The sequence below is a fragment of the Dermacentor variabilis genome, chromosome 2 (assembly GCF_050947875.1).
Source record: "Dermacentor variabilis isolate Ectoservices chromosome 2, ASM5094787v1, whole genome shotgun sequence".
In the NCBI taxonomy this organism is placed as follows: Eukaryota; Metazoa; Arthropoda; class Arachnida; order Ixodida; family Ixodidae; genus Dermacentor; species Dermacentor variabilis.
The window spans coordinates 126,939,730-126,962,679 of record NC_134569.1 but is presented as its reverse complement, the minus strand read 5'-3'; the positions used below and the strand labels follow the sequence as shown (position 1 = coordinate 126,962,679).

Here is a 22,950-nt window from a genome sequence, read left to right as displayed (position 1 = left end):
GTGAGTGGGTTTTCTCCATATTCCTCTGTGTGAATCAATTGCCAGGGAGTGGTCCTTATCCACATTCTTCTGTGTGAACTGACCAGTGTGCAAAGGCCCTCTACTAGGAAGCAAGATAGAATGCAGTTGCCCGGATGGTCTAGGGCATAAGGCCAGCAACACACATGCCTAATGTTTGTCTTTTTTGTCTTGGAGCGCACTGCTCACCCATAATGATGTATTAACCTTCTGTTAATGGTTTTTACATCTCGTCTTCCCTGCCAAACCCTCTCTGAGAGTCAATCTGGTTCAAGGTACAAGCAGATACTGTTGAAGGCCGCCGAAACGCTGCCCCTGTAACAAATGGTACCTGCTCATAACATTTGGTGGCAGCCATAACAGTATAACCACCTCGTTCGGGTCGAGCCACACCGACACGAGTTTATACAGAAAATTCCTGGTCCACCCGCTTCGACCTGAATTCGCTTTCTGCCACGACAGCAAAAAATACATAGTAATATCGGTCATTGTTTCGTCTAATCTCAAGCCGAGGACAAAGTATCAGCGCCCTCGTTATTGAGATCGGCTGTTTGTTTTGAGGCTGTCCAAGACTGCGCCGAGAGCCGTTAAAATATTTTTTGTTCACCAGAGGATGCCACGGCATTTTATGCTTGTGGCAAGATACAGATTTGTACAGGGGATGATAGCACATTAAAGATAGATATAGGTAAAATGTTGACCTATTAGTACATTTAACATTTCTTTACAAATGCACAATAGCATTTACTCGTGCAACAATGTAAATCTCTGGCTAATTCTTCGCGATGTTGCATTTATGTGGTTGCTCCACGCCGTGACAGGGTGTGCCTGCTTGAATATTGCGTGCATGCATTTGCCGCTTGTGGTGTGTGCTGCAAAAATCGGGAGGAAAGGTGCATAGGGAGCCGAGACCAAACCGAAGCAAGCAGACCTGCACGCACCTTCCTTTCCCACCTGGCTTAAAAGGAGCCCCCCCAACGCTCACCTACGTACTCGTACACCCATACCTGCACGCACTCAATCACGTCATCTCATACAGTGGACATGCGGGGGCGCATCAATCCACAATCCTACAGGCTCACCCTGGCACTTGATCTTATTGCACTTGGACTTATACCGAGCCTAGGCTACTTCCAGCAGATGTCATTGCACACCGATGTGGAAAGGTACTTCAATGCAAGCCCGGTGACGGGCTTTTAGTTCACTGTACTGCACAATCGATCGGGCGCTACATAAGCGCATCTAGTTAGAGCTCCATTTTGATTTGAACATATTTCCAGTCCCCCCTGGAGTTTGAATTAAGGAGATTCAGCTGCATTTATTTAGTGTAATTACTACCAAGAGGTCCCATTTCAGTATTATACTCTGGGACCTTTTTCTGGATATGCTATTATACCATGTTCAAAAGACAAAGCACTTCTACTCATGCTTACAATAAAGTGCAAATGTATGCAGAGGCACGTCTTCATGCCATGGCCAATATGACAAGGGAAGTAACATATGAGCGAATTCAAGAGCCACATCTTCAAATCATGTGGCAATTCTTTGAGAGTGAATAACGCAAAACACTCCATGCATTTGGTTGAGGGATCTTGATTTATTATTAACACGAGCAACACCCAAGAGAGGTCTAATCGTCCTTGCCCTGAGCATTGACCTTGCCACCACGGATACGACCTGTCCTCCTGGCAGCGATGAGACCGACCTGGATGATAAAAGAGAACACAAGTGAGCCTTTCTCATTCTCATGACACTGCCATTCCACAAACACCAGTAGTTGTGCTACGACACAGAATGTCCTGCACACAGCAATAAAGTCAATAAACTCCAACTACAAATCAAACGCTTTTCAAAAACTTCACATGGCTGACTGAACTCCCATTCTGCAAGCACACGTGAAGAAACACTTTGTATGTCAGCACTGTACAACATCAAAAATTAGTGTTCAGCTCTCATCAGTGAATCATCATACACCAGAAAAGGCAGTTATTTCGCACATTCAAATCTTGTTAAACAAGTTGCATCCAAGACAACAATACCTTCATTATATCCAATATAGAATTGGTTATATGCATGTGGTATTTGTTACGTACTGATAACAGCAAGAAGCTATTTATATTTACTTTGTTATATAAATGTCTGACAAACGTTACATAATCATGCAATACTCCAGCAAATATAACCAAAGAATAAATGTGCTTGCAATCCTCTATTAGGATAAGGTGATGTCCCCAAACATTTCTGATAGCCATTTCACCATTCACAAACAGTGAAGTAAACCATTATAGCTAATTTAGCCAAGATGCCTTCACTGAGAACATGTCACCATAACTGTCAAAAGCTAAAGATTTTACTATGCGCACCAAGCAAAAACTGCTATATTACTTTATTCAGCACCTTGCTGTGTTAACTAAGCTTGCAGTTATGTATAGGAAAGAATAAGAACGAACAGTGCAGCATGATTGCACTAACAGCTGCACGAACTACAACTCCTTGATCATACTAAGGTAGGAGATATGAGCCCTTCATGTCCCCCCATTCTTGCTCAAAATAAGATTGGTCATTCCACCCTTTAAGGGTCAATGACATAAATATACGGCGCCGCGAAGCCATTTCACCATTCACAAACAGTGAAGTAAACCATTATAGCTAATTTAGCCAAGATGCCTTCACTGAGAACATGTCACCATAACTGTCAAAAGCTAAAGATTTTACTATGCGCACCAAGCAAAAACTGCTATATTACTTTATTCAGCACCTTGCTGTGTTAACTAAGCTTGCAGTTATGTATAGGAAAGAATAAGAACGAACAGTGCAGCATGATTGCACTAACAGCTGCACGAACTACAACTCCTTGATCATACTAAGGTAGGAGATATGAGCCCTTCATGTCCCCCCATTCTTGCTCAAAATAAGATTGGTCATTCCACCCTTTAAGGGTCAATGACATAAATATACGGCGCCGCGAACGAAGCCCAAAATGGTCGATGCCGCATATTTATGCCGCCGTCTGTACGTTTAAAAAAGCGCGCCAATTTCCTAACTTTTTTCTGTCATGTGCTGCCCCTATGTGGGAAATACAGGTAATTTTTTTTTCACACGCCTCCCTCGCTCAGTTTTCGTTGCATGTTTTGTTTTAGTGCTAGTTCGCTCCCGCGCGGCGGTTTGAATCTTGTTCCGCCGGCGGTTTCGGCTTCTTGCGCTTGCAGAACTGATGGCTATCTCATTACTAATCGCTCAAAGCGCGACCACTTGTTTCTCGCTCGTTTAGCACTCACAGCGTTGCGCATAGGAAGGATGCCGCCGTGCACGTTTTTGTAGCTTCTTTTTTTGGGGGGGGGGGGGGAACTCGCGAAAACTAATTGCCTCTGCTTGGTGATAAGATGACGATGAGTGGAAGTTTGTCACACGTTTTGCTTTTTTGACGGGCACACAACCACAGTTTTCTTGAGTGCGCTCACCCACGCAGTTCAATTATGCTACGGATGTACACATTACTGTAAGAGCAAGAACATTTGAGTTTGTGAAATATTCTTGTATGCACATTTTCAAAACCTTGAACTATAAGAATGCATAAAATTTTCAATTATTATAAGTTTATTTTCTTTTTTTATTGTTATTCATGAATGAAGAGTACATATATACCAACGCAAAACATTTTTTTCTCACTTTACGGTCACCCTAGAAAAATTGCGGTGAACTTTTTTCAAAATAAATCGACAAGAATAATTCGAATCTGCAATAAAAAAAAGTCGACCCTGGGCAGTCGCATATGGTGAAAAAAATCGACCCTCAAAGGGTTAAGAGCATTGCCCCATGCTAGGCACTACCAAATAAAACAAAATTCTAGGACAAGAAAAATTTGTACTGTGAAAGTGACAAGCCACCAATGCTATTAGAATGAACTTGAGAGCATATGAACTGGTTTACTTCCGAGATATCAACGTTCAGCTTTCACTTTACGTTTTCTTTATAGCACGAGATTACATGACCCCTGCACATTGCTAGCGAGTTCTGCTTTAGAAAGTAATCAGCAGGCAATTGTTTACGTCATGGCATAAATGGGGAACTTTTTTCAAGTCTCGGGTGCAAGCATCATTATTGGGAATTAGTGCCGAACACTGCAAGCAGTTCACATAGCACATGCTGGCCAATGCCACAGCAATACAAAATTTCAGTGAATTCTGGGATTTCACGTGCCCAAATAATTTTATTTGCGGCAGGGGGAGGGGTCTGCTCCGGATTAATTTTGACCAACTGGGGTTCTTTAATGTGCACCTTAAATATATAAGGACACAAGCATGTTTGCATTTCACCCTAACCGCAATGGGACCACAGTGGTTGGGACTGAACGCGTGATGTCGGGCAAAGCAGGGCTTATTCACAGCAATGCCCTTCTGCTTAAAAGATAAGCGGTATAAAGGCAAAATGGAAAAAATGACTGCCATTACCAGGTCTTGATAATACCAAACTTTATGAGCTGTGCTCACACATTATTTTCGTTTACAAAGCCCAGAGTGGTAGACTTTCATAATTATATAGTTTGCAATTTAATAAGGGAACAATAACTTATACTTCATAATTATTCTGTTCCAGCTGAACGATTAACTAATGTCTGTTTATTGTCGGGGCACCTTTTGTACTAACTACAGAGCACCACTGAGTGGGATTCAAAGATCTTTTGCTGTTGTAATGAATTAGAGGTGGATTCACAGTAATACTGTGTCCCAGAAATGTCTGACTGAGCATATGAATACCAGGTGTTAACAGACCACTCGAACTTTGCCTAAATAAAGTACTAAAGGAATTGACATTTTGCCTCTCCTTATGCAAAAGCAACGAGATCTAAAGAACAGCCACAAGGTTTCAAAAGTTGGAGCCCCAGCCAATTTACACAAGAGGCCAACCTGTACAGAGAGACCCCATAGCAGGAGGACAGCAAAACAACTCACCTTGCGACCAGCTGAGGCATCCCTCCTGACAGTCGAGGCCTTGCCGATGTGCTGGTGGTTGCCACCACCGTGAGGATGCTCGACAGGCTGTATGGGATGGAGAGGATACAATACTTTTCACACAGACCACACAATACAAATGCTGAACACGAGGACTAGTGCTATACTGAAACACAGGAAACAGCAGTCTGTAGAATAAATCACTACATGGAACACATTAATCAACCACTCAATGCATGCAGCTAAAAGGCCCTCTTCCCATGAATGCAGTTTTGATGTGTTCACATTATAACTGCAATTTCTTTATTTTGTGAACATCCAAGGTTTCCTATATTTTATGGCTGCACTGCATTAGGCTGGAACTGCAAGCTGCAATTTATCATGCAATTTGATGCAGGGTGGCAGTGCACAAGTGTCGTTTGAGTGCTTGCCCACTGAAAATGCATCGCTGCCACCTTTGTCGGGGCAAAAAAGAATGTGTTGCATCCTAATGCGGCGTGAACTTTCACAAATGACAGTGGAGAGCTCAGTCACATGACGTGATGCTCAGTTCCCTGGAACATAACAAATGATGTTGCATGCGCATCATAGACGGCGGAGAACTGGTGTTTCTTTGTCTACGTCCCAGTCGCGCTGCGCCTTTTGAATATTCGTAGACACACCACAAAAATGTCTTTATTTTTGTGTGCAGCAGACACACCACGCGGTTCCAGCTTCAGTGCAACACTCTGGAAACCAAAAAGCTAGTCCTTTTAATGTTTTCAGAGTGCAAAAACAATCTCGAACCCTGTGCTGGGTTGGCACACACAGTAGTGGGGATGAAATTCCACTGCTCAGAAACAGCCTCTAGAGAGTTTCCACAGCATTATTCAGCAATAGAAATCATCACGGCAGGGATTCCAACATCCAACCACTGTGCCGCCCTGACGCTTCTGTTTTAACGTGACAGCGCTAAGGGCCCTGTCATTGAAAATCCAGCATCTACATTGTGCTAAGCGAAAATTTCCATATATATTTAGCTTTATGCGGGTTATATTGCCACATCATTCTATCTCTAAAGTTCCTCATACCTTGTTTTACATTCTTGACAAAGTTATTCCTCCGAATTTTGAGAATGACAGCCCACAAGCAAATGTCATGAAACAAAGCACCGACAGTGCAGAAGCTGTCAAGGATTTTTGAATGCTATGTTTTACTGTTAAAGGCAAAACTGAAATTCCCTGAATTTTTTTTTTTTTTTTTGTCAGCTGTCAGACTTACGGCAGTTGTCCACCTTGCACATAGGGCCTCAAAGTAAAATGTCTGTAAAGTAGCTTTTTTCAAAAGCACCATTGCATTTCAAATTGCACCATAAAATTAGCAAGCTCTCAGAAGACCATTCAATGATACTTTATATAAAAAGCTGCTGGCATTATTCCCTGGTTCAATGGTACTATCCCCCTAACAAGCTCTAAAATCAGCAAGGAAGCTGCCTCCACCTGCTAATGTGCACTAGGCATTAAATGTTTATGGACCATAAAACCTGAAAGAAACTGAGCAGTTTGTGACATACGCCAGCAAAACTATACAATACTATGTCATTCACATAGACATGTACAGTTTTGAAATCCAAATGCCAGGCTTCACACCCAGGCTGCAGAAATATACAGCTTTTTTTTTTAATATTCCACATTCCATAAGCTATTGACGATAACCATACCCCTTTTGACACTGACCGTGTGAGCACCCAGTGAGAACACTTGCCAGGATTGACAAACCACAAAATGGAACAGAAGAGCAGGGCAGCACTCACGTTCATGGCAACACCTCGGACCTTGGGCCATGAGTTGCGCTTTGCCTTGTACTTGTGGTACGCACGGCCAGCCTTAAGGATGGGCTTCTCAACACGGCCGCCACCGGCAATGATGCCCACCATCGCGCGGTTGGCTGAGGGCAGCACCTTCTTGGCGCCCGAGGGGAGCTTGATGCGCGTCTTGCGTGTGTCGGCATTGTGCGCAATCACAGTGGCGTAGTTGCCCGACGTACGTGCCAGCCGGCCCCGGTCTCCGGCCTTCTCCTCAACGTTGCAGATCACCGTGCCTTCAGGCATGACACCCACGGGAAGCACATTGCCCACCTGGCAGCGAGGACATACACAAGAAAGGAAGAAGTCAATAAAACAAGGGGCTTTCAACAGTTGGCGTAACTGCTTCACACCAAATAATGCCCCCAGCACTCAGCACAGAAAGTCTGCCTAGACACATTGCAATGTGGTCACAGCACAGCTGAACTAAAATTCAACCAACGAGGAAAACTAAGATCACATCTAGCGAGATTGACCCTTTGAGGGCCAAAGAGGTCAACATGCGGCCTCGTGAACAGGTCCCAAATGGTCGATGCCGTATATTTACGTCACAGCCTGCATGTTTGAAAAACTCGCCAATTTTTCCACTCTGTAGCACAGCAAGCGCTACTACCCCGTGTGGATACAAGGAATGTATTTTTCTCTCCGTAATTTCTTGGTTTTCATATCACGGCTTCTTTACACTGGCGTTTCAGCAACCGCTCACGCATTGGTTAGTTTTGGTTTTAACTTGCAGGCTGTTTCCATTCGTTGCGCCCATAAAAACTGATGTCTACCTGGTTTTTAATCTCTCGAAAGGTCATCGCTAGATGCACGCTTGCTTATTGCTCACAGGGGTGCAAATGGATCTGTTCACAAGCGGGTGCCAGTGTATACAAACGATGCCGTCACATACAAACAATGCTGCAATGCCTGGAAGACTCGCAAGAACTTACTACCCCTCATTGGTAATGGGACGAAGGATTACTGCAAGTTTCCAACTCGTTTAATTTTGCACTCATACATACACACTGTTCAATTACACTATGGCCATGTGCGCTGGTTGCTCTGCTGCAAGCGTCTTGGGCAGCAATTCCTCTAATGCCGACAGCTCAAGTGCCGAATCAAAATACTATATCTATTTCTGTGTATCTACTTTTCATTCTTATTACAAGTATTTATGCAAGCCCATCTGTATTCATATTCAAATATCTGTCACTTTATGATCACAAAAAATTTAACTTTTTTTTAAAAAATAGGTCAGTCTGAAGATTATAAATTTGCAATAAAGAAAATCAACCCTGGAGTGTTGCGTTTGGCAAAAAAGCTGACCCTCAAAGCATTAGTTCAGGCTTATAAAATTTGTTTAGCTTGCTGCACAAAACAAAAACCGTGTCACATGAGTATCTCCGAGTGAATTTACACACGAGTTGTTGAGTGTTGCTCAACAGCAATGCACACAATTGCAATTACAGTCGAACATCTGCAAAAGGTTCAGTGATTGCCACAAGTCTCAGCCGGCAATTGGCATTTGTGCAGGGCTCAGCAGCCGCTCAGAAACAGCCTCTAAAAAACTTCCACACAGGTGGGTTTCACTTCAGTCGTAGAAATCATCATTGCAACTGCTGCCTGCCCTCACAAAGCCTTTTTGACACTTGCCAAAATTGCCACACAAATTCCTTGTCTGTTGCTGCATAAAGAATTTTTTTTAATTCACAGTAAAAACATTTCAAGGTTTGAATTCCGCGCCTACCGTGTCCATAAGCCAGCACCTTAAACCACACTGGCATGCCACCAATACTGTCTTGCAGTGAAAATTTAGTCTCCATCAATAACTCGAAATTATAAGCACTGCCTTATCGAGACCAGGGGAGCGATAATATTTGGAACTTTTGAATAATGAATCGAGTGTGCTATTCAATTCAGTCTTCAAACTGAATAGTAACTGTATAAGCGAATACTCTTTAGAATACCTTCAGAATATTTCATAACGTCACCTGTGTCCAATTAAACATAACAGTGGAGCAAAAGTATGGTAAATTTTCACCCTCGCGGGCATAGGATAGACAGAGAACACGACAACTTGCCTAGTGGACCAGGCTATGTGACTTAGGCAGCCATAATTTACTGGCTGTATAGCCATCATTCGCACTTTTTGAAGAGGCCTGTGCATGCAATGGAAGTACTTGTTTACTCTTAGTGCTCCATGTGTGCCTTTAATAAACAACGCTAAATAACATACTATGTTATGACAGAAACTTGCCAATGGTAAGAATACAAAGATGTGATGACTGTTTTAAATTAATTGTGATAACCGAAAACTATCCGACATTCAATTTGCTTCTGGCACTATTCGATTTGTATTTGATTTGGTCTCAAAATTGCTACTAGGCACGTCCCTGATACAGCCTGTACCAATACATCATACCTTCGGATTAATAGACCGTGCTTGTTTGGTCTGCTTATCTGATTTCCACAACAAAGTTTACTTTTAATGCACGCAGCTAGAACAAATCACTGGCAATAGCGGACAAAATTTGAAGCTAAATTTGTCTAGATATGGTATAACACATACCTAGCTGTTGCAACGTGTGCATGCGCAGCATACTGAATGCTTTTCTGGTCACTTGTGGAAAGTGGGGGAAAAAAACTATTAAAGGGCCCCTCTCACCAGGTCTGGCCATTTTGAGCTGACAAGAGAAGAGCATACAATCCGCGATAACGCCCGTGTCTGCAAAGTATTACATTACTACACACCGTGGAAAGATGTTAAATTTCAAACCGAACGCCATTTTCCATTCTCCTCGTGGCCACCAAGCTCCAAGCCGGAGGATAACATACATGTGCTAGTGCGCCTACGTACATGTGCTCGCGCTGTAACGTCACTCATGGTGACACGTGACTTCAAGAATTATTCAGGCCAACATCTGTTATGTTGCTAGAATAGACTAATAAAAGCTTAGAGAAATAATAAAACATACAAACCGAATGCCTGCATGTTTGTTTTACTTCGCACTACAGCAAGAGAGATTTACTTCCGTTTCGTTTGCTTGTTGCCACGTCGTGCAGTCGCGCAGGCAAACACTGAAACAATATCATTTTCTACCGTGTTTTAGTGCAGGATCATGCTCTGTGATCCACTTGGGTCCACCTCAGCATTCGTGTAGCAGAGACTTATACCACTAGTCAGGTGTCCTCGTGCACAGCGCACAAAATCGTGTGCTGCGCGAAACGGGACTATCACAATATCTTGCACGCGTCGCCGTCAGCAGAAGTGCATCGCACCGCAAAACGTATGCGTCACACGATCCTCGAGGTCTGGTATGGGAGAATGCAGGGAAAGAATTTCACTTGCAGAGGCTAGACGGGGCAAGTGGAGAGAGCGTCTATGTTTGTGGTAAAGCTCGCCTCCTGAAATTATGGGTTCGCGATGCTGAAATATTTCTATCTCGACTATTAATGAGCCGATCTGAAAAATTTATGCGCCAGAACGCTGCCTAGAGGACACGTAACAAATTCCAGCGTATAACCAAGATTTGCTAGGGGCCTGGTGAGGGGAAGGAACAAACACATTAGCAGCAAGCTTCCCACATTTATACATGTCATGACGCTTCGCTGATGGCTTTTCAACGTGACCACACAAGTAACACCGCAGCTCCCCACTTCTGGCTTGGTGCTGAGGGTGTCATTTGCCCTTTCCATTGCTATCTGCCACCTTTCTTCACACATGGTCAGCTATGTTTTGCCACAGAAGATGCCATGGCCACCCGTTCCCCAGCCATTAAATCAGAAACCAAATGCACCGTCTTCAAGGAGTTAAGTTACCTACAGCTAGCTAGCTAGCACAAGTATTAGCTGCAAATGCAATAAATGCTTTCAGTGTGTTCATGTGGTTGAGGTCCATTGTTTCCCAGAGCTTGAACGGGATCACAATTAGCGGGAAGCATGCGACAACCATTGTGTACCTCTGGAAACCGTGTATAGCTACAATGACCCAATGGGCAAGAGAGTACAGCTCCAGGTGCGACATATGGAAACAGCTGCGTGGCGGAAAGCCGCAGAAGAAAAGTCGTCCCTCTAGTCGTAGGGAGAAGCTCAAGATCCGCACCGAGTGCTGCCACAACTCAAAGGCAAGCGAACTGCTGGTGGAGGCACGAGCTGGCATGCTGCACTCACACCTTTGGAGAGCACACTTCACCAAGGAAGTTTCGAGAACACGGGCCCTCTATAGAAGGTTGGACGAGACGCTGAGTCACATGGTACTCCAGTGCGGCAGCATCTTTCCGCCAACCCGCACATCGGCACTGCCTACCACGCTTGGGTTTAAGACGGAGAATGGCAAGAAGGTCGGGGCCGCCAAGGTGACCAAGAGACGCCTCGAATTTTGGTGGCAGCATGAGGCGTTGCCCCAATGACTGAACATTTTTGAAGTTCATGAAAAAACGTTTCCAGGGTTTCTTCTTTTTCTTTCTTCTTCTTTGTGGTCAAGCTTATTTGGACACGGTCAACTAGGGCGAGCCGATATAAAAGGCAGGACCACCATCACCATGCGCCCAAACAAAATTTAAAATTCATAGATGACAAGATTCATTAACTTTGGTTTGCAATGGTAGATACCGTACAAGCATACACAAATTACATCTACAATGTGTGGCTCACTATCATCAAGGCGTCTTAGCCATTGATGGGCACTGAAAGTAGCACTCACTAGGTACCGACAGGAGGCAGGCAGAGCATGGTATGCCAGCATACACACCTGGAGGGCAGCCTTCTTGCCACAGTAGACAAACTGGCCAGTGTGCATGCCTTCTGCTGCCAGGAACAGTTCCTTCTTGAGCTTGTACCGGTACGGGTCACGGAACACCACCCGTGCAAGGGGGGCACCACGGCCGGGGTCATGCAGAATTTCCTGCGACAAAAAGTTGAATGTGACACTGAGGCGTGGAACGAGACAGACCAGGAATGACAGCTCAAGAACTTCTGCTTGAAGTTGCAGCAACAAGACAGTGTCAGGTAATCATTTACTTTGAGCACAAACATAGGCAACATGCGGCAAATAGTTTCGCTGTTGATAATGTGGTAACCAGCTCATAAAGGATGCATTATGTATTGCAACACGAGAGCCAGGGTGCACCGTGAAAACAAGGAACTGTAGTATTGCGCATCACTCGTGCGCACACAGGTAAAGAGCGATTTCATTGAAATACTATTTCAATGAAATCACAGCAAGACCTAATACCTAGCTGTGTTTGAAAAAAGAAATTAAATTCCACATTTTCGCCTTCGTAGTAGTTTACACGGTAGTAAGAATTGACATGCTGCAAAGCCTCACTGGCTTATAACTAGTGGCCCTAGATCTTACCAATCGCGCAACGAACAAGTTCACGTAGTCTTGCACGAATATTGCATGTACGACGTGTTCTGTACGGCGCTTCACCCTTTCGCTTCTCCGCAATATGCCCAAACTGAACTTCAAAACATGAAATGTTCGAGTAAGAGAACGGTCACCTCACCTTGATAATCCCCTTAATGTAGCCATGACGCTCGGCGTAATCGACGGCTCGAAGCTTGGGAGCTCCTTTCCTGTGCTTGTTGTGGGAGCGGAAGACGCTTCCCGCTCCTTTACGCTGAGCCCGGATTACTCGTCCCATCTACAACATTCGTCAAGAAGAACAGCAGCACTGCAGTTATTCACTTGCCAGTACCTGACGTGCATATCATACGACGCGCGGCAAGTTGCCCACTACGACCGTCGTTCAGTCAACTAGAGAACAAGCAAGCAATGTTTTCAAGCTTCCCCGTGCCTTACGCTGCAGCTGATTTACTCGTCCCAGCTAGGGCAATTGTAAAGTCAGAACAGCAGCGCTTGACCGATTCGCTTGGCACGGTTTACGGAAAGCATGTCGTACAGTGTGCACCTGCACCTTGCATGCATAGCGACACTGGAGGAAAATTCGCGACAGCGTCACCATAAAATGAAGAGTGAATGAACATCTAAGTTCTACTGCATTACTGCCCAAGGGCAAGGTCTAGTTGGAGAATCGGAGGACTGTCAGAACACGCTCAGTCGCCGGACATGGCAAGCTTATGAAAGGCGCCGGATAGCTTCACAAAATACACAATATTAAACTAACACGTTGGTGCCAGCGCCAAAATAATGTTATAACGGTGACGAGAGAGCCTTGCTGCACTTATTACAACCTAGGATGGTTACCGCCAAAGTTATTTCACGAGGAAATTTGTGGATTTAGAAAACACTTACATTTGCGGTTGCGTATCCCTCGCCTTGAGCGAACGCAAAAAGGAAGGTGGCCCCTTCGTGTTGCACCGAAGTGTCGTATCTGGTAAGATTAAAAAGCTTAAAACAAAAGAACAAATATACACGTAGATATGATAAAATATTATTGTATAATAAAAGAATGTTTTATTATTTTTGAACGGCAATATTTGTTTACAAATTACACATAAAGCACATAAAATCTAGATGGCGCAGCTGTTACACCTATTTTAACTTATTTTTGAAGCCATGGATCCATGTTTGAAGCAGACGACTTTGAGGCATCGCGGCTGTCCACGTGGCGGAGCGCAAGACCGCAGAGAAATATATGAACCATGAATGCCTGCTAGATACACAAGCTTTATTAATCTAATTGTCCACTTTCAGATCGAACATGACGGAAACATGCCTACCGATCAAGAAAGGTTTACACCCTTTGAATCTTAATTGCCACACAACGATAAACGTCATCCGTCTTGTCCGCATTTCCTTTCTTTAACGCTGCGAGCTCGGTACTTCCTAGTAACGAACGGCATGCGCGTTATCAGCATGTCATAGCATTGCCGACAGGAAAGTAGCGGGCGCGGCGTTTTCAAGAAAGGAAACGCAAGCAAGGCAGATGACGATTGTCGTTGTGTGGCAGATTTACACCCCATAATTGAAAGAAATGGCTCTATGGGGAAATTGCAGTGAGCCCATGTAAAATGAATAATTTCTGGGGTTTTCGGTGCAAAACCACAATTGATCATATGAGGCACGCCATAGTGTGAGAGAGAGAAAATTTATAGAATAAAACAAAATTCGAGATCTCGTGGATAGGACCCCTACACTCTTAAGCAAATTTACACCTTTTTGTCGCACAACGATAATCTCCATCTGTCTTTTCCACATTTCCTTTCTTTAACGCGGCGAGCCCGGTACTTTCCAGTAACGAACGGCATGCGCGTTGTCAGCATGACATAGCATTACCGACAGGAAAGTAACGGGCGCGGCATTTTCAAGAAAGGAAACGCAAGCAAGGCAGATGACGATTATTGTTGTGTGGCAGAGATACACCACAAAGGGTGTAACTTTGCCTAAGAGTGTACACTCTTTAAACAGTTACGCCCTTTGGAATGTATATCTGTCTTACAACGATAATCGTCATCTGCCTTGCTTGCGTTTCCTTTCTTGAAAACCCGGTGCTCGCTACTTTCCTGTCAAGAATGCTGCGTCACACTGGTAATACGCAAGCCGTTCGTGACTGGGAAGTAGCGGGCTCACAGCGTTAAAGAAAGGAAACGCGGGCAAGACAGATTACGATTATCGTTGTGCGACAAGATAAGCCCCAAAGGGTGTAATTTTTATTACACTCTACACTCCTAGAAAAATGTGCACCCTTTGGGGCGCATCTTGTCCCACAACATGCATCGCCATCCGTGTTGCCCGCGTGTCCTTTCTTTATCGCTGCGAGCCCGGCACTTTCCAGTCACGAACGGCATGCGCGTTATCAGTGTGACGCAGCATTCTCGACAGGAAAGTAGCGAGCGCCGAGTTTTCAGGAAAGGAAACGCAAGCAAGGCAGATGACGATTATTGTTGTGGGACAAATATACACCCCAAAGGGTGCAACCGTTTTAAGAGTGTAAGAACAGTTTACACCTTTTGGAGTGTCCCTTCTGCCACACAACGATAATCGTCATCTGCCTTGATGCGTTTCCTTTCTTTAATGCTGCGAGCCCGGTACTTCCCAGTCACGAACGGCATGCACGTTATCAGCATGACATAGCATTCTCGACAGGAAAGTAGCGAGCGCAGCATTTTCAAGAAAGGAAACGCAAGCAGGGCAGATGGCGATGATCGTTGTGGGACAAATATATACCCCAAAGGGTGCAACTGTTTTAAGAGTGTTGTGGTACAAGATACACATCAAGGGCTGTAAATTGTTCTAAGAGTGATTAAACCAATGTACACCCTTTGGGGTGTATATTTGCCACACGACAATCGTCATCTGTCTTGCTTGCGTTTCCTTCCTTGAAAACGCTGCGCTCGCTATTTACCTATCGAGAATGCCCTGTCATGCTGATAACGGACATGCCGTTCGTGACTTCGATGTATCGGGCTCCGCATTAAAGAAAGGAAATGCGAACAAGACAGATGACGATTATTGTTGTGTGGCAAGAGGGTACAACTATATGCTTAAGAGTGTATGTCATGCTGCTAACGCGCATGCCGTTCGTTTCTGGGAAGTACCAAGCCCGCAGCGTTAAAGTAAGGAAATGCGGACAAAACAGATGACGTTTATTGTTCACTCTTAAAAAAAGTTTGCACCCTTTGTATATCTGCCACACAACGATAATCGTCATCTGCCTTGATGCGCTTCCTTTCTTTAAAGGGACACTAAAGGTTACCAGAAACTCAAGTTAAAGTGGTAGAGCAATGTTCTAGAACGTCTAAGGCGTCAATATAATCGCAAACAGAGCTTTAGTAACAGACAAATTGAGGTAAATGCATGACACGATTTGAGACTCCCCAGCGGCATTCCGGTACTAGCCCGATGACGAAAGCACTCCTCATAATTTGTGTTACTAATACTCAACTACTCGTATTAAAAATATCATTTCATTCGATTATAAGACGGAAAAAAATGCTACTTGTCTACGTCTATTCGATCTAAGAAAAAATAACATTTTGACGTTACCCTTCAGTAATATTGGTGGTCGAAAGGTTTCGTTTTCGCTCGACTCTGCGCCGGGCACGCTTTGGAGTTTCAGTAGTTTCGTTATCGCGTCGTGCTGTGAGGGTTCTGCTGGCTCGCGAAACTTTCATTTGGAAGATGCAGCGAGAATGCCACGTCCATGTGATGTCGTGGGAAGCCCTCGTTGCTTTCCCGCTCCGGAGAGCCGGTGTCGAGGCCGTCGTCGTAGTACGCAACGACGCCGGCAGCGCGAGCCCTCAGCAGCAGGTCGCGCTCGTCAGTGCTCAAATCGCTGGAGTTGAGCCCACCATCACGAGCCATTCTGTCGTTGTCAGGGTCTGTTGTGACGAGCGTCGAAGTTTGCGTCATAGAATGAAGTGCCAGCTTATGGTCGCGCGTTTCTCCTTCCGCTAGCCACCATACTCCCGCTTTCGCTCTCCTGTCGGCTCTGTCTTGGCTCTGTTTCTGGCCGTGCGTTTGCGTTTTGCGCAGAAAAGCCGTAGCGCCGTCTGCGGACGCCGTTCTACTCACCGATGGCGCAACGTCACTAAGAGACCATGATGTCAGTACTCCTCGATCGGAGGGCGGGCGATTTGAACTGCGCTAGAGGTACGCGGACGCTTCAGAACGCATTTTCTCTTAAAATAAGTCTCCCTTTGGCACGAAACAAGCGTTTCGAGGTTTCTGGGATGGTATTTCAACAGTCCACGTTGACTTAATAGTAACCTTTAGTGTCCCTTTAACGCTGCGATCCCGGTACTTTACAGTAACGAACGGTATGCGCGTTATCAGCATGACATAGCACTCCCGACAGGAAAATAGCGGGCGCGACGTTTTCAAGAAAGGAAATGCATCAAGGCATATGGCGATTATTGTTGTGTGGCAGATATACACCCCAAAGGGTGTAAACTTTCCTTAGAGTGCATCGAAGAGATGTGCGTTAACGTTGGCGTGCCCCGCACCACCGGCATTCGTCAGTGTGTGGTGAATAGGGCTGGTTTGGGTACGTGTGTGTTTGAAGTCGGCGCCAACTCCTCGCCTGTTGAATGTTTAGGTGCGGGCGTCGAGGATGCCGCGCAGTGTAGAGGAGGGCTTGTCACTCGGTTGGTCCGCGCACTCTAAGAACAGTTTACACCCTTTGGCTTGCCCCTTCTGCCACACAAAAATAATCGTCATCTGCCTTGATGCGTTTCCTTTCTTTATCGCTGCAAGCCCGGAACTTTCCAGTGACGAACGGCACGCGCGTTATCAGAAGGGGCACTCCAAAGGGTGTAAACTGTTCTATGCTGATAACGCGCGTGCCATTCGTTACTGGAAAGTTCTGGGCTCGCAGCGATAAAGAAAGGAAACGCATCAAGGCAGATGACGATTATTTTTGTGTGGCAGAAGGGGCAAGCCAAAGGGTGTAAACTGTTCTTAGAGTGCGGCTGGTTGGTCCCTTGCGTTACCCTCCATGCCCTCGTGTGCGGGGCACGAAGTGAGGTTGTGGAATCCGGTAATTTGAATAATTTGATTGATTAATTCGGGGACTCCGGATTATCCGACTAAAATTAGTGTTAGTCTGATGACCTTCGGTGGTAATTACGAGAGTATCCTTATTATTATTATTATTATTATTATTATTATTATTATTATTATTATTATTATTATTATTATTATTATGTGGTCCATGGCAATATACATTGCCTAAAGCTTCTTAATAATGTGCAATACTCCGTGCCTCAAAAGTATACCAGGCAACATTCCGCATCCTCTGCCTGGTCTTGTCGCATTAAATCGACTTTTAAAAAATGCCGTCAGTGTTCTGCCTGTATTGACATATTTTAGAATTCATTTCCCCTCTTACATAGATAATCATGTTGTATGATTAACTGCCGTTTACGCCCGCCTACACGTTTTCCGTTACCCTATTTGTCTCTCCATCTCGCGTTGTTTTGTCTACCACATGTGTATTCTTCGTACATTTTGTCTCGCGTATTACTTTTTTAAGAGCACCAGTACGAAGGCTCCGTAGCTTTTACTGCGCACTATAGTAAACATCTGATTAATGAATTAATTGTGTTGATTTGTTACTATTCGGGGTATTAGCTCACTCTGGAATAAACGAAGCTGCCATTATTTAGCGACCACTGTCACCGCCACCCATTTACATATACCATTCTTTCAAAGACATGTTCTCTCAAAGCCACGGTGGCCGCATTTCGATGGGGGGCGAAATGCGAAAACACCCGTGTACTTAGATTTAGGTGCACGTTAAAGAACCCCAGGTCAGTGGCGTAGCCAGAAATTTCGTTCGGGGGGGGGGGGGGGGGGGGCTCATGTTGCAGCTCGGCCTCCTAAGAGGAAGCTTTAGCTCGGGTGCTGCCATGTAGAACGGTACATGTAGAACGGTAATTGATTTTCCCTCGCAACAACTGCACCAAATTTGACGATGTTTAGTGAATTTAAAAGAAAAACTTAAATTCTAATGACTGTTGGTTTCGAATTTTTCATTTAAGCGGTCAATTCTTTATTAAAAATTGGCCAAAATCGCAAATTTTCAGAAAACGGAACTACCAAATTTAAAACTCAGTAACTCAACAATGAAAAATGATAGCACAATTCTGTGAATTGCAACTAATAGTACATCTACAGCGGACAAAATAGATATGTTCAACATGATCGAATCTAAAAAAAATTAGTATTCTGGAAATACGACTTTTGCAGAACTCTTGTACACAACGTAACCAATTCACGCAAGATACAAATTGACACACCAAATTTGTCCGCATTGACTTTCCTAATAGTTGCCGTTTACAGAACCGAGATATCTGTTCTTGGTACATAGCTATTCTTTTGTAAACGTCGTGCTTCTATTTTTTTCGAAATTTCAAATTTTTCATAATATTTTATACAAAATTTAGGCCGTAAATCAAAATTCCGTTTCCAACTGACACTGTAATTTATCTTCTCTCTCAGATGCAACAAATTTCATTAAAAGCGATTAGCAGGATTATCTCAGAAAAGCGTTTCTGCGTTTTACACGTATTTGAATAGGCCGCGTCGGATTGGACCCCAGCTAAAGCTTCCTCTTAAACAATTTGTCGAGGGATCAAATACATGAATAATAACTGCATTACCATTGTCAAAAATGCTGTAAACGAATTCTTGAACGCTACGCACTGTCAAGACAAGTAAAATGTGTATTTTTTTTATAAAAGAATATTCTCGTATGTGCCAAAAATTGAGCCCAAAGTAACTGATATCAATGCTTCTATGTTTTTGTCTATTTAATAAGTAAAGGAACTATCACACTAACTTTAGAACTATATCTGTTCGAAACCAGGAAAGCAGCGCATGCCGCTGATATGAACAATAAGAAGGCCATGAAATGAACAAGTTGAGGACAAATATGTTAATGAAACTTAGTCATTCAAGAACCGTGTTTACATTCTTGTATATATGCAATGGCCAGTGAAAAATCTCCATGACGCTGTCATTTGTTCCAATGTATTACGCAGGAGCAGCTGTCACCGGTCATGAATCGTGAGTAATTGCACCGAAATTATAGTCGCAACAGAGAGCACGTATAAAAAGCAGGAGTTCTGCAAGCTATACGAGGGCGAGTCAAATTAATGTGAGCCAATGCGAATATATGACAAACGGGGTACTTTATTAAAAAGTAGCCTTCATGAGAATTTAGACATTTGCCCCATTGACTGACGAGTCGCGTGATTCCCGTCTCATGAAACTCCTTAGGTTGCTGCTTCAAAAAGTCTGTAACTGACTCTTTCACGTCATCGTCCGGCACGAATCTAGTTCCGTTGAGCTGTTTTTCAGTTGCCCCTAAATGTGGAAGTCGCAAGGGGACAGGTCTGAGCTGTATGACGGATGTTGCAGGGCTTCCCACTTGAACTTTGCCAGTTTTGTATTAACCACATCAGCGACGTGGGGACGGGCATTGTCGTGGAACAAGATGACCCAATTCGTCAATTTTCCACGTAGTTTGTTCTTGATTGCGACACGCAGTGGTTCCGGCGTTTCACAATAGGCCCCTGACGATAGAAAAAAAAAAAGTCAACAACACCTTTCCGGCGAAAATGATGGCCTTTGCGTTCTTTGGCCGTGGTAAATTCGAATGTTTCCACCGTAAGCTTTGCCGTCGTGTCTAAGACTCGTAGTAGTGGCACCATGGTTCGTCCCCGATCACAATAGCAAACAAGAAATCGTCATCCTCATTTTGATACCGGATCAGATTAGTCAAAACAGCGCCAAACTTCTCCGTCTTCCGGCGGTGCACGGATCAAAATCTTGGGCATCAATTGCGCACGCAAGAGCCGATAACCGAGGTGCTCATGAATTATGGCGAGAACCGAGCCGTGACTGATTTTCACACGCTCTGCCAGTTCATCGATGCTTGTCCTCCATTCTTGTCTCATCAGCTCATCAACCTTTGAAATTGAGCGGGACGTGATTGCGCGATGGCATTGGCCCGGTCTTGGAATGTCTTTGCAACTTTCCCATCCTTCTTTGAACCGTTTGCTCCCACGCTGTACAGTGGCCAATGAAATGCAATGTTGAACGTACACGGCAGCCATACGGCGATTAATTTCTTTTTTGGAAAAACCTTTAGCTGTCAAAAACTTCACGACACCACGCTGTTCAGCTTTTGCGGTGTCCATTATGTCAGGCAACCATGTTCAATCCAGTGTATGAGAGCATTAAAGAACATTTATCCTCACAGATGCGTACCACTTTTGTAAATGAGAGATGCCACCCTGCTACGCGCATGCCTCGCAGATAATGAACCGAACCATTATTGCGACTTGCACTCGTGCATTAGAAATGCGAAGATACAATGGGATATACTAATGCGAAGATACAGCTTGATAAAGGGCAAAAAGTGTGACTGAAAACAAAGTTCATTGCACGTATACACGAAACCTCGCAACAAAATATTTAAATATACGTGTAAGTCTCCAATAAATCTACGTATCTAAGAAAAAGTCGCTGTATATAATGCGTCAAACAAGGCAAATAAACATGTTGCGCGATCACAGATTCACAGAATCCTAGATTCCGCCCCATCCACTCCCCCTGGTGTATCGCACGCGACAGAAGGCGGCGCGCTTGCTCTTCGCTTTTCTCCTTTGCGTACACACGACTGAGCCACCATCGTCAGCTCAGCCATTCCACCCCCCCCCCTACGCTTTCACTCGCAAATACAGCATGCCGCACGCGGTCACGATGTTATCACCCTTGGACTTTATACGAAACATGAGGGCGACGGCGACGGCAGGAATGCGCCTGGAGTGCCCATATAATTGCTATCGCAATAATATAATAAGAGTATCTGGCAACTGAAGCGTCCCATGGTTCATTACTTTCCACAAAAGAAGAAGTAACAAAATCGAACTTTCGCCATGCGACAATTCGCTGCACCACAACAATGTTTTTTTTTTTTCCTTCTGTGGGGTGGGGGCACCGAAATTAAAAACTGCACAGGAAAGTATGTTGGCCACAATCGAATGCCTACTTTGGGCACCTAATGTGACTACGGAAGGAATATCGAAGAAAACATGAGACGCTTGGTCCACTGAGAATCAACCATACCCATACTGCTCGGTATCCTACACCGGTGAGACAAGACTTTTCGGAGAAGCTCTGAAAAAGCGAACGCGGTGCAATCCGTGGCGCGAGCGACCATTGTTTCTTTTTCTCGTCTGCTAGCGAGAAAGTGTCCAAAATTCTGCCAGGCGAAAATCCACTCGGCCAGAGAAAACCTAACGCGCACCGAAGTGCGTCGCTCGGTGGTCGGGGCCACGCGAGAAAAACGTATGCGCTCTGGCTGGCTCTGGCAGCCCGCGGGTATGGTAGCGAGAACAAAAAAAAAAAAAATGAAGAGGCTCAATGTGTCCTCGCGAATAAAAGTAAAAGTTGAAAAAATAAGTAAGAACGTAGTTAGCTTGGCTGGCTTTAGTGTTTTGACATGGATTTTTTGGCGTAGGTAAAAAAAAAATTGATGATATTTTTTTATGTGACATGGCGGCGCAAATGAACCACCACAACGCTTCGTCTCATTGAACCTCGCTGCGTGCTTTGTCAATTTGTCTGCTAGTGTGTTGATTTGACTTGTCTCGTTGTGTGTTCCGATGTAAGACTTTAGAAAAGTCAATGGACCTTTGGCGTCAAATGTTTATAACAACATTAAACCCACAAAGTTCCGCAATTGAAAATCTAAAGCACAACTTTGGAAATGTCAATGCACCTTTCACACCGAGAGTTTATGAGATTTATACCCATAAATTTTCTGAATCGACATCCATGTACTCCATAGATTCCGCGGCCTCAGCGAGATGCCGCGGCGAGCCCGCTCACCATCAAAGCGCCCTTGAAACTTTGTGGTCGGATGGGGCTGCTTGCGTTATGTGACTCCCGGTGCATGGGCGTTGCCACGAAATCCAGCCCGACTTGGCAATTTCGCGGTGAAGTGTCTTTTCGAGCATGAAAAAGACATTCTAGACAAAATCCAGAATGATTTCTGGCGCCGGGGGCTGCTTTGGTCGGCAGTGCATTGACAGCACGAAAAAATTTCGGGAGGGGGTGGGGCTGAAGCCACCATAAGCCCCCCCCGGCTGCGCCCCTGCCCCAGGTGGTCGAAATTTCCGGAGTCCTTCACTATACGGCGTGCCTTATAATCAGAAAGTGGTTTTGGCACGTAAAAGCCCATAACTTAATGTTCGCTCAAAATTGATACCACTCACTTTTTTCCAGCTGACACTTCAACCATGGCCCCCGAGATCGGGCGGCGCGCGGTGTAGCGCACGCCGCCCGATCTCGGATTATGATGAGTGATTCGTGATGAAAGGGGGTTAGCGCTATATGGGCGCTATCTTCTGCAGCCCTAGCGTGAGCGCGGCTCAGCGCCATCCATATCGAAGGTCATGGTCTGACATACAAATGAAGAAAAAGAAGAAAAGAACTCATGGCGGTAAGATTGGTATCCCTACTCCTGTTATGCTTTCATTCGGTGCGAGCGGTCTTGGTCGTGCGCTGAAGGAATGCAGTATGCATCGCAATGGTACAGTGCCTACTAAGGTGTCTCGATGTCCTTTTCGCGGGCGACATGTAGTGTCCACGTGTCGACATTATAGTGTCTACAGTGGTTGCATTACCCACAACTGCTACCAGGAAGCGCTAACACGCCAAGGCTTTTCCCTGCTGCT

General features: G+C 44.7%; 1 protein-coding gene across 1 annotated transcript in view; it reads right to left on the bottom strand.

Annotated features, from left to right (window-relative positions):
* Positions 1-1,593: 1,593 nt before the first annotated feature.
* Positions 1,594-22,950, bottom strand: part of RpL8 (ribosomal protein L8) — a 67,810-nt gene continuing 46,453 nt past the window's right edge. Inside the window, exons 3-8 of the mRNA XM_075681966.1 lie at positions 13,055-13,150; positions 12,306-12,443; positions 11,549-11,701; positions 6,763-7,086; positions 4,971-5,057; positions 1,594-1,723 (exon numbers count right to left, since the gene is read on the bottom strand). Of these exons, the coding sequence (XP_075538081.1) occupies positions 1,649-1,723; positions 4,971-5,057; positions 6,763-7,086; positions 11,549-11,701; positions 12,306-12,443; positions 13,055-13,150 (873 nt within the window). The 3' untranslated portion in view covers positions 1,594-1,648. The remainder of the gene's footprint in view (positions 1,724-4,970; positions 5,058-6,762; positions 7,087-11,548; positions 11,702-12,305; positions 12,444-13,054; positions 13,151-22,950) is intronic.